The sequence below is a fragment of the Rhinopithecus bieti genome, unplaced genomic scaffold, assembly GCF_001698545.2.
Source record: "Rhinopithecus bieti isolate Rb0 unplaced genomic scaffold, ASM169854v2 scaffold_11110, whole genome shotgun sequence".
Lineage (NCBI taxonomy): Eukaryota > Metazoa > Chordata > Mammalia > Primates > Cercopithecidae > Rhinopithecus > Rhinopithecus bieti.
The window spans coordinates 205,649-217,854 of NW_016806890.1; the positions used below are offsets into that span (position 1 = coordinate 205,649).

Below are 12,206 nucleotides of genomic sequence, written 5' to 3' on the forward strand. Positions count from 1 at the left end.
ATGTGAACCTGATTGCTCTGTGAGTACTTTCTGTTTTATGACGGCAGAGCTACAGCTGGAGGAAGCAATCTTGTGTCTTTCTGCCCTCATGAAGTCACGCAAAGGCAGCAAACCATCTGGTCTACATTATGGGCACTTACTCATATGCCAGGCACCTGAGTTGGGGAGAGGGCTAGTGGAGGATGATGAGGGAAATAGTCATGTCATGCCAACCCCACCTTCCATCATTCTTCTTTCCAATAGATAACCACTGCTGGCAACTCTTCAAATCATACTTCTTTGCTCACACTTGCATCCCTCATATGACCCTTATGCAGGGTAATGGGAGCTGGATCAAACTCATAATTCTATATTCTTCTGGTAAATTTGATCATTTTTCCCAAGGGTGAAAACAGGCAGTGGCACTAGTAAGTTATCCCAGATTCCTTATCTGAGAACATTGATTATTTTGGATTTTGGAAACAAAACCAAAGTTCACCACCCTGAGCCAGTCCAAACTAAAAATGTAACTGGAGAAGGCCCAAATTCCACTTGTAAAATCATTTTATTGGTATAAATATACATATGAATAAAATACTTCCAGCCTGTAATGTAAGTGAATATTTGTGAAATGTCTTATAGAGTAGTATTTTGATTTTTACAGTTGTCAAAGTATTCTCTCTTAAAATCACACATTAAAAGCTAATATGCAGACAGAAATTAAAGGCCTTCAAAAACATGAATATTCATAAAACCTCATTCCAATCAACTATATACATTAATCAGGGCACATGGTAAAATCAGCCGCAGGTCTCTCTCACTCTGTTCTTAGCTGTGCTCGTTGACGGTATGCAAAGGTCACCGACCAAGCTTTAAATGTACAATTCCACATCAGGAAGGAAGAAGTTTCCCATGGGAGAAGGTAAAAACCATACCCAAGATCTAATATATATAATTTATACAAATTATTAGTGTGCTCTGTTAATATAATTACAATGTGCAATTGCATACATCAAGAATAAATTGTTATATTGAGTCCTGTGTGGATTTGACACAGGTACACTCAGCAGTACTCTGAGGTTTGCTGTGGTGTTACTTGTGTGAGTGTGTGTCCAGTTATTTCATTTATCTCCAAAAACTCATCTTGCAGGGCAATCTGTAGCTGCCTCAGAGAAATTCAAGTAGGGCCCATGGGATAATTGCTGGCTTTCATTAAAGGCATATGAAGGAATGTTTAGAAACCAAATGCGAAGGGTTGGAGGAAGACCAAACAAACGTGATTTGATTACCAAGAAATGGATCTGTTTCTATACAAAAAAAAAAAAAAAAAAAAAAAAAAAAAAGGCAGGGGATGGGGGTAGGGGAGAAATAAAGAAAAAGAAGAGAATAAAGCACCAAGAGAAGAACGTCTGGGAAGAAGAGGTGGTGCCCTTGGTTCCTCTCTGATGGCTACCAAAGCACCCTGCACAGGAAGACTTCTGCGTGGGTGACCTTTACACAAAATAAACTCTTTTCTGCTTCTTCTCCAGAGTCACTAGATTTGCTGCCTTGATGGCCATCTTTACTGGAGGACCGTTGCTTTTGTTCTTGATACTCCTGGGCCTGCTGGCCCCAGCTTCTCCTTGAAACTGAAATAAAAAGAAAAGTCGCACAGTTTATTGACAAAATAATACCATTGGCCTAACTGACAATGGGCTGAGATGCAGTAGCCTTGAATGTTTGCAGGAGGGGAGGGGAACAGCGTGAACTTTCTCAGAAACAAACTTGCTATTATGTTTAGAGACTCTAGACAGAAATGTAAAACAAACCAACAAAGCAGAAACAAAATGAGAAAACACACACAAAAATACAGTCTATGACAGGGTGAACCTCTCATAGATGTGGGTAAGAATCTGAGGTGAGGATCCCCCAGGCAAGGATGGTGAGGAAGTGGAGGGAGATGCCAGGAGGGAGGAGGGCTTTGAAGTGGTTCTGCCCCAGGTGACCTCCTCAGTCGTAGCTGCCCCCTCATGCAGCAGAGAGAACAGGGCAGACAGAGCCTTGAGGAGATGCTGGACTGACAGATGTCCCATTCGATGCCTTCTGCAGATGATTTGGGGTTTGTCATTCCTGATTGTGGGGCAGGATATCAGCAAAGGCCTCAGGAGTCTTTGTCAGACCTTTCTGTGACTCAGAAAACCTCAGTTTCACCCTCTAGGAAATAAATACTGTAAAGTCTAGTGAAAATGCATTAAATACTGCCTATGACACAATCAGCCATTTTGGAATCACCCTCCAGGTAAAAGCATTACCATTATTGTTGCCTGCTCTGATTACAAATAAATCTGAAGAATCCACTGAGGCTTTATAAAGCAATGGTGGGAGAATCATTACTGGAACGGAGCCTCTGTTATGTGTTAGGCACTCTCTGTTTTATTATCACTATTCCTCACAATTATCTTCTGTAAGGTAGGTTTTGTAAAACTTGAAACCAGGATTTAAACTAGATCTGTCTCTCCAAAGCCTATGTTCTTTCCAACTACAACATGGCTTCACTGCTATGATACCTGGGGAAAAGGTTTGGATGCTGTACTCGAGCATAGCTATTAAGGATTATTAAATACTATTTATCTTGTATATTGTATAGACAGCTCTTGAGCTAAAAATACTAAACCTACACACTTTGTGCCAGCTTGAAGGAAGAGTACAGCTACCTCATCACTTGGAACTACAAATGATCTAACCAGGAACACACTGCATCAGTCCTTCAAAAGTTATAGGATTCACTTGATGCTTCTAATCACTTGATTTTTGCATTCTGCTAAAAAAAAAGAACCCCAAAAAACAAAACTCATCTTGCCAGGAGCTGGCTATTAAAATGATGAACCCACTGAAGAGTGTTTCAGGAAGTGAAAGCTCATTAAACCTAATAGTCAAAATGCAAACCTAATAGAGTACTTCTCTTGCCAAAACTGGTATTAGAGCCAGATTCTGCTATTTAGACAATAAAAATTTAAATTTTTAGTTAATGAGATTAAATTGAAATGACTCAAAACTCTGAAAAGAAAAAAACCTTTCAAATCTGATAATAAAAGTAGGTAATTTCTTAAATTGTGACTTCTTTTGTGTAACAGATTCAGGCAAATTCTCAAATCAGGGGAAGAAAGCAACAAATAAATATTATCATTGATTCTATTATTTTTTCTTTTCTTTTTAGAAATGGGGTCTTGCTCTGTCACCCAAACTGAAGTACAATTTCTATTTTTAAGCTTGTGTTGGGTAAAAAAATTAAATGCACTTGTTTGGTCCTTTCAAAGCTGTCAGTAAGCCAGGTTTGGAGAATGAAGGTGCATAAATATCTATAAATATTTTGCTCTTTATCACAAAACCAATTTGATACTAATAGACAAAGAATCCTTTAATTACTAAGAACAAAAGAAGGTAGGGAAGACTTGTATTATCTTCACCCTGAAAACTTTTTACAATAAACCCAACCTCAAACTAGAGCATTTCCTTTGGTATCTTCTAGAAAATATTTTTCATTGTTTTAAAACCAAAATAAGTTCTTCCTCTATATTAAATGACTCAAAAATACACTACAGGTTCAAGGGAAGAAACAAATACAATATACTGCTCATTTGTCTTCAGAGCAAATATATTTGTTCTAATTCTTAGATTTAAAGGATAATCAAACTTTCCATTCTTCCCAATGTTTTTGTTTCCTGGCAATCTTGGGTCTAACTCATGTTGTATGACATGACATAAGAGTACTTTCTAAAAATGGAGAAATTCAAGAAACCAAAATGTTTATGTCACAGATAAAAAACTGAGATAACCCTATAGACCAGGGTCATTAGAGCAGGCATGATTAAAATTCAAAGAAATCCAACATAGAAATCTTCCTGCAAAAAGTAGGTTGCCCTTCAGTCTCCACCTAAATGCTGATTCTTTTGAGTCACTGACACTGGGCTTCCGAATTCTCCAAGACTCAGGGACTGTAGGAGGAAAAATAATACATACTTTCAAGAGGGCTGTCAAAGAATTTCCCTATGGTGGTGACTTTATTTAGAAATTCATTCTAATTATATTCACCTCCATTGATTAAACTCTACCAACTGTGAATGTGCATGTGATAATGAGACTATACCAGGCTGACATGTTCTTAGTATAGTAGGTAAGCACCATTCAACGATAGGAAAATCGAGGCACAGTGAGATCAAGGACTTAAAGTTATGCAATTAATGTGATGAGTTTGAAGGTCAAAGCACTTGGCCTTCTAGTCTCCAGCCTTATTAGTCCAGATCCCTAATGTGAACAACTTTGTAGGGGGAATGTTCTTTGCCGTTTGCTTTCCAGCCCTTAAGGGAACATCTATTTGATTGCATGTAATTAAGATGTTGACTACAACTATATTGAAGTAGGTTTAGTCAGGCTTCTATTAAAAGATGGTCTCAATAGAATTACATCCTTTTGAAACTTAAAACTCCAGAATGTATGCATGTATGTACGCATGCAAGCATTTATTCATTTATAGATACTGAGTCTCACTCTGTTGTCCAGGCTGGAATTCAGTGGCGCCAGTCATAGCTCACTGTAGCCTCAAACTCCTGGGCTCAAGTGATCCTCCTGTCTCAGCTTCCAGAGTAGCGGAGACTACAGGTGTACCTTTTCACCACACCCAGCTAATTTTTTATTTTTATTTTTGTATAGACAACTCATTTGTTGCCCAGGCTGGTCTCAAACCCCTGGCCTCAAGTGATCCTCCAGCCTCAGCCTCCCAAAGTGCTGGGATTACAGATGTGAACCACTGTGCCTGGCTAGAATTTATTTTTAATGTATTTATAAGATTTAGACGTTTTACAAATTCAGACAGACCTCCTCTTAGGCAGCTTGAGTTCATGCTTGCTTTTACACAGGGTGAAAAAAATCCAGTTGTTTCACAAACACTTCTTCAATGCAAGTATTTGTTAAGAGTGCTGGAGCATCTCTGCATGTGTCTATATACATATTTATCACTATTTTAAATACCATTAAAGTTAACTAATAGAAGATACTCAAGTAAATGAACAGGTAATTTATTAAACACAAACACTCCATGTATATACACATCCTGTCTATAGCGGCAAAAACTGGTACAGAGAGGCTCAAACATGAAGTCTGCCATTCTTGAAGATGATTTGACATTGCATATATGTGATAATTTTAAAGCTTCTGAAACATGCATATAAATGCAGAGTTAGAGAATCATATGAAAATTTGGTATTTTCTCCATTGTAAGCTCCACTGACATCCGTATTTTCCAGGAGAAAAACACTATGATGACCTGAAAATAGTATTCAGTAGTTGGCCCTGATTTTTTTATACTTTCTAGCAAGAGCCCAACATGCCAACCATTAAATTTATCTTTAAGAACTCACTTAGTGGAAGCAGAACTTGAATCTGGTGGAAAAAGTAGAGCAGAGCACTGGCTTACAGACTGCAAGTCACAGCCAAGTATTTATTGGCTGCAGCTTGGATTATGGAAGAGGCAAGTGATATATAAAAGGAATCTTAGAATCAGATGCCCTGTACAAACAGGGGCCATTACAATGCATTCAAAGCCAAAATCAACTATTTTCTTCGAGAAAATAGGATATACACTTATAAAAACATCACAACTTATAATTAAATGTAGAGAGGAAATAATATGAAATGGAAAAAGATGTGCTTACAAATATTTCTAGTAAAAGAAATTAAGCATTTTGTCTATCAAATCAATATAATAGCCACACAAAACATAATATTCATGATAAAAATACGCAGCATGCTTTGAGAACAATATTTGAGAATAATAGCCTCTGTTTGTTTCATGAATACATACTTTAGGAAAATAAGGCTGTTTTAGCATAAACAAAGCTGCTCTTAAAAGACTTAAAGTACATGCAATTATTTAATAGAATTAATTCACTAAATTTTTTTTTAAGCAGGAACTATTCAGAAAGCAGACTGCTACTCAATTCTCAAAGGTAAAGACAGTCAAGTGCTAGGAATCGGCACTAACAAAACAAAATTAAAATATTACGCACAAAATCACTTTAATTGAAGCTCCTGTAAAAAGTACTTCTTAATGCCTGTCATTATTTCAAGAAATCAAAGCAGAAAAGTAAATACAAGATGGTCCTATTTAATTCCACCAAAATTTGACCAGCTCCTCACAACGAGAATTTTAAGCTAAAGAGGTTATGAACAAATCTGAGACAGATATAGAATCTCTTCTCCTTGCTTTTCTATAATGTGGGTTATCTCAGTGTTTATCCTCTTTTTACTCTAACGCAAAGCCTCACTGGATGATCAATAGGCACTGGGCGGCAGGTAGCAGGGGAGCGTCTCTTTTTGTTTTGTATGAAGTGTTTTTAGTGGCCTCTTGAAGAAGGAACATTGCATCAATGATGCTTTGTTAATAATCAACTGATATAAGTCAATGAAAACAATAGTTCAAATGTAAAGCTCCAGAATCCAGAAACATCTTTGCAACCTTAGGTGCCCTTAACAAAAGGGGCAATATAGAGACAGAGATTCTGGCCTAATAAATTCTCAAAAATAACTCATCAGAAAATAAATGTCTTAGGTGTTCATTTATGTAACTTTTCTAGGACTGAAGATAGGGATTTTCTTGGCAATATGAGAGAAACTTTCTTGTAGAGAGGAGCTACTGTAACTATATGTCTATAAACAAATCCACTACATAGGAATTCTGTAAAAGTAAAGGGTCAACTCAACTGGCTTTCTCTAGGGCAGGAGCTACCCAGCCCAAGCAGAATGTTTTATCCTTACGTGTCCTGCAGACTCTGCTTTATGCTCTGAGAGGTGTCTTTAACCCACCCCGCCACCTAGCTAGTACATGCTGGAACCCCAGGCAAGTGAGCACACGTGGCTGAGCCCATGGCACTGGCTCAGAAGGCAGGGTCCAAACATTGTCCCTGGCAGGCAGTTGGTAGATGCTTTTTTGTTTTAAAACCTATATCAAGGAACGTTCTCAAAGACAACAGTTCCCACTTCAGGTATCATAACTCATTGGGCTGTTAAGCTGTGAAGTGTATCACAAGAAGTTTATTATCAATAGTAAAGTGTGAAAATTCAAGAATAGTTTATCCCTTTGCAATAAGAGAATAAGAGAAGGTATCCCTATAATAAGGTCACTCCCATTAACTTGTATTCTGAAATGCTTTCTTGGGAGGCAGTGAAGGACATGGTGTTACAGCCTGAATGCTGGGCCACACCTAATCCCTGGGAGCCTAAATACATGCATCTATTAACTCCTGACAGTTTCACAGAAAGAAAAGAGCCTCATTCCAAGAGCAGAAATCCTTTAAAGAAATCTCACACACCAGAATATGTTACATTATTTACAGGTACTAAGATTTCCTTTAATGGATTTTTGAAGTCATATTTATAAAAAAAAATTATTGTATTAACCAGGGAGGAGATGAGTACTTTAGGCACAAAAAAAGACATTTTTTCCTCTGAGTCAGCAATACTTGTTCTTAAATTTCCCATTGGAGGGCAAAGCTGATTTGAAATCTGTCTCCTTTCTGTCGCTTGGGATTGTTCTCACGTGAACAGTACATTACAGAATTTACTACAGGGCCAAAAGAAAGACAGACGTCAGAGAGAAACTTCTAGAAAATGGAATAAATTGTTCCTGAAGGTTGACAAGTTAATTGGTACTTTTTCTTTCTTACTAAAGGGTGATAAAATGTCCACTGAAAGATCATGTGCATGACCCAACGTCTGCATTGAGTCAGTGACTTTTTATTGATCCTTTCCTGAAAGAATGTAAGATGTTAGGCCAATATTCTCTAAGGATATAAACTCTTGTCATTCTAAGAATCTCTGATCCAACCACAGCTGAAACCTAACAGGACAGTAAAGATATAAAGGAAGAGAATAGGAGGTCTAACCCCAATTATAAAATAAACTTGCATGATCACAAAAATTTGAAAGGACAAGTCACCAAAGTAACTTGATCTTCCTCATAAGAATTTCTAATTTTAGATTTTTAAGTCAATATTTTTTATCACAAATAAAAGGACCATCCTGTTGACATTTAGAAAATCAAAAAACAAAACAAAACAAAAAAACTCTCTCGTATGACTCTCTTGTATGACCCAGTCCCACGACAGAATTTACTCAATTATAGTTTGTTTTTGTTAGTGCCAGTTCATAAGCTTCGGGTCAGTGAGGGATGATAATCGAAGGCTCTAACCATTTGTTGGCTGTGACTTCCTGTGCCCAATTGCATTCACTTCCTCTTCTGCAATGGTGGAGTACAGTTTTGAAGATCTTTTCCCTCTACTGGAAGGCTTGCCACTGTCATGATCTGAATGTCTTTTGTAATAATCTCCTCTTTGCACTACTGAGGAAAAGGGATTTATTTTACCCTTTATATTAGCACATACATCAATGTGTTGACATTAATATTTAAAAATGTAAATATTAAAAATTAAATATCAGCTTACCCACCCCACTTAGGATTCAAGGAACCCACAGTGTTGGTCCTGGGCAGATATACATCATTATCTACAGAATTCAACAGCCAACATTATGGAAATGTCGTGCAAAATGAGGTGAGCTCTGATTCTGCCCCAAAAAAGTATTAACAAAAAGGCCCCAGTATTATCATTTTGATACCATGATGGATTAATGAAAATCACATTCACTAGGGAATAATCCAGAAGAATCATAGCAATTTACCTGCTTCAGAAATTAGTTGGGCACGCTAGTCCAAAGGGAGGCAAAGAACAGGGAAATGAAGTAACCAGCATGAATAACAGATAAGAAAACAGAAATGAGCACAATATGGACAGTTTATAAAGAAAAAGATAGGACTCACAAATGGCTGCCACTCTGGGCCACCTTAGCGGACAAGCTGATAGTCAAAATCTTACCACCTCAGACACTTACAGACTGTTCCCAGACTTCATGTATATTTTCAGTCCAATTTCAATACCAAGTGATAACATCAGGATGATGTCTATGATTAACTTATTCAGGATCCCAGGTGGGAAAGTGATGGTCTCCACAGCTCAGCCATCCCTACCGTCTGACTGGAAAGAAGGGCGTGGGAGCCATTCCTAAGATTTGCTACTAGGGGAGGGAGAAGGATGAGGAAGGGGATCAAACATCCACCCCTAAAGCTCTAAAACATTTAAGGAGCAACACATTCTATCTCTAACTTCCTGGGGAAAGAACACTCGACTTTTTCACAGCAGCTAAAAGCCTGCAGCAGTATCCACTATCTCCCCGACTTTGTTAACTGGAGAGGCTCCATGATATATATTTGCACTTGTTAGGCTGGTGGGTTACTCTAGGCCCTGTTTTGATCATTTATAGACATCTAGAAAACATTGTTTTCCAGAAATGTTAAAAGAATGATTTTTGTATTCAACCTTCTGATCTTTTTTCTACTTTTGTAAATCCTTCAATATTTCAATTGCTTCAGACAAGATAGATGAACATTCCTACTTAGCACTACCATCCCTTCCTCACCTTTCTTTTTCTCTCCAACTGAACTCTTTTGGGCATTTTCAACACTTCCTTAAAAGTAAAGACATAAAGTTAGCAGTTGCAGAAAGGATGGAAAATTAGGGTAGGAATGGGGGAGGCACTCTGTGGTGAGAACTGGACTGTCAGAAAATATCTGCTGGCTCAAGTCTCTCTGAGCTGGCACCACCAAAGGTCCTTCCTTTTATACCAAGTCTTCCAAAGGCTTTGGTTATAATACTGAACCCTGTATTTATCTACCTCATGTAAAATGACTATAGATACCAGCTACTTTTCGAAAGCTTTAGTTTCTCTATTTGGCAGAAGTGGTTTAGCAGCTTTGGTCTCAACCCTACCATCTTTTATTTATAGCAAATAGGTGAGTAAAGCTTCTACCCAACAAATAAATCTGTAGGATGGAGATGAGAAAGCAGGCAGTGTTACTGTTTTTATTAGATTTCCAAGCCACAAAGACAGTACTGTACTCAGTAACACTTTCTATTAACTTCAACCCAATACTATTATCAATAAAAGAAAACAGGCCATTGTAGGAAGAAAACAGTCAGAGAGATCAAAGGATTCTAAAGCATTAAATAAATCTAAAATAAAACACAGCAACTCCAAACCACAATGAGAGCCTTCTGGGTGTAGACGACTTGTGTAGCTCTAGAATTTCCTTATAGGTGGGGCTCAGAGATGGCATTTACACTATACATTACATACGACAGAACCCCAAAGTCAATCACACATTTAAAAGAAATGGCATGGGTGCCGAAGCCACAACCATGCCTCACCTCTGATAGTAACTGGTAACAGCTCAATCTGATTTGGGAAGAAAGCATTCTTGTCACAGGATTAGCTTGCTGTGCTTCTACCTCAGCAAATTAGAAGGAGCAAACTGGTGCAAAGTCGCCCTGAGAATGTCCACGTCTGCACCACACTTCTGAGAGTGAGGAACATCTGACCTTGTGACTCAGCGAGCACCATGAGTGAGCTGCAAGTTGGCTCAGGCCCGGGGGTGCTGCTCCAGAACTACTGCAGTAGTGATTTACCACGTGTAGGAAAAGATTTCGTTGAAAATAATGGGACTCAGAAATCTATATGTAGCCCCAAATACATCATAAAATCATGTTTAAGGAGCTCCTAACATGCTGGAAGTCAGTTCAGAAGCATCTAGAAATTACTCTTGCAAATAAGTTAGACCTTTGGTTGGGTATCTCAGCTGCTTTTTTCATTTGTCATTAAGATCCAATGTCATCAATCATGCTGAATCAAGTTTCTGAACTAAGAAACTACTCTATTTCCAAAAAGTTAACCCAAGGAATGTTGACTTTAACAAACTCTAAGATATCAGTAAAGTCCAAAATGAATTCCTTTATTTTGAAATGTCCCTCCTTGGGGAGAGCTAACCCAGAGAAAAGAAATCCTTACCTTCCTGTGAAAATGTCCTGGGGCTGGGCTGGGGGCTACTCTGGCCATCTCTCTCTTTGTCTGAAGGAACTTTTTTCAGGACAGGTGGAAGAAGGGCAACTTTCGGGCTAGATGGAGAGTCTGGAATGTCATCTAAGGAGGCACAAACACGTGACTCAAACCGTTCTACAAACTGGATTCCAAGAACATAAAGCCTGGTAAATCTATATATATAAATAGGTCATTTAAAAGAAAAGAAAGCATCATAGAATTTTTCTGGCCAAAAATTAGTTTTGTGTCTTTGCTCAGTGAAGTTACATCCACAAACAAAAGGGAAAACCAATGAATACTTATAAAAAGTTAGTATCTGAAAAGATATGAATCTATCCTGTAGATCAAGAATTTCAATGCGCTGATATTTGAAAATCAGACTGTCAGTGAACCACATGTTCCTTCTGACTTAAACACAAAGCCTGTTTGGTTTTCATAAAATATGTAATACTTACAAGACACTGCCTTTACCTGTTGTCAAACCCAGTACAATAGTCACTATACATATGTGTATATGTGTATGCATGCATGCATATATGTAGGTCACTAACAAAAATTTGGAATCATGGTCTTTTAGAACCAGAAAAAACTTTGGTCACTGGACAAATGAAGAGCTTAAAAATGAAAAAGATGACAAAATAGCTAGGACTAGAATTCTAGTCTCTTTTCTTTCTTTTTTTTTTTTTTTTTGAGACAGAGTCTTGTTCTGTTGCCCAGGCTGGAGTGCAGTGGTATGATTCCGGCTCACTGCAACCTCTGCCTCCCGGGTTCAAGCGATTCTCCTGCCTCTGCCTCCCAAGTAGCTAGGATTACAGGTGCGTGCCACCATGCCAGGCTAATTTTTTGTATTTTTAGGAGAGACGGGGTTTCATCATGTTAGCCAGGATGGTCTCGATCTCCTGACCTCATGATCCACCCGCCTTGGCCTCCCAAAGTGTTGGGATTACAGGTGTGAGCCACCGAGCCCGGCCAATTCTAGTCTCTTAATTCAAACATCAGGGCTGTTTCACCCTAATTGAAAGGATCTACCACAAGCTTGTCCAAGCCATGGCCCACAGGATTGAACAAGGATGCGGCCCAGGTTGGCTTTGAATGCAGCCCAACACAAACTTGTAAACTTTCTTAAAACATTACAAGATTATTTTGCTTTTTTTTTTTTTTTAAAGTAATCAGCTATTGTTAGTGTTAGCATATTTCGTGTGTGTCCCAAGACAATTCTTCCAATGTGGCCCAGGGAAGCCAAAAGAGTGGACACCTCTGACTAC

The 12,206-nt window shown here is 38.2% G+C and overlaps 1 protein-coding gene across 13 annotated transcripts in view; it reads right to left on the reverse strand.

Annotated features, from left to right (window-relative positions):
• Positions 1-525: 525 nt before the first annotated feature.
• Positions 526-12,206, reverse strand: part of CARMIL1 (capping protein regulator and myosin 1 linker 1) — a 348,526-nt gene continuing 336,845 nt past the window's right edge. For 8 of the 13 annotated variants that reach the window (XM_017878500.1, XM_017878499.1, XM_017878501.1 and 5 more), the window contains 3 exons: positions 10,912-11,043; positions 8,204-8,353; positions 526-1,607 (listed from right to left, as the gene is read on the reverse strand). In XM_017878500.1, coding sequence (XP_017733989.1) covers positions 1,429-1,607; positions 8,204-8,353; positions 10,912-11,043 — 461 coding nt within the window. In that variant the 3' untranslated portion in view covers positions 526-1,428. Of the gene's footprint in view, positions 1,608-8,203; positions 8,354-8,691; positions 8,717-10,911; positions 11,044-12,206 lie in introns of those variants that run through there. The other 5 variants (XM_017878506.1, XM_017878508.1, XM_017878511.1 and 2 more) reach the window with 4 other exon arrangements.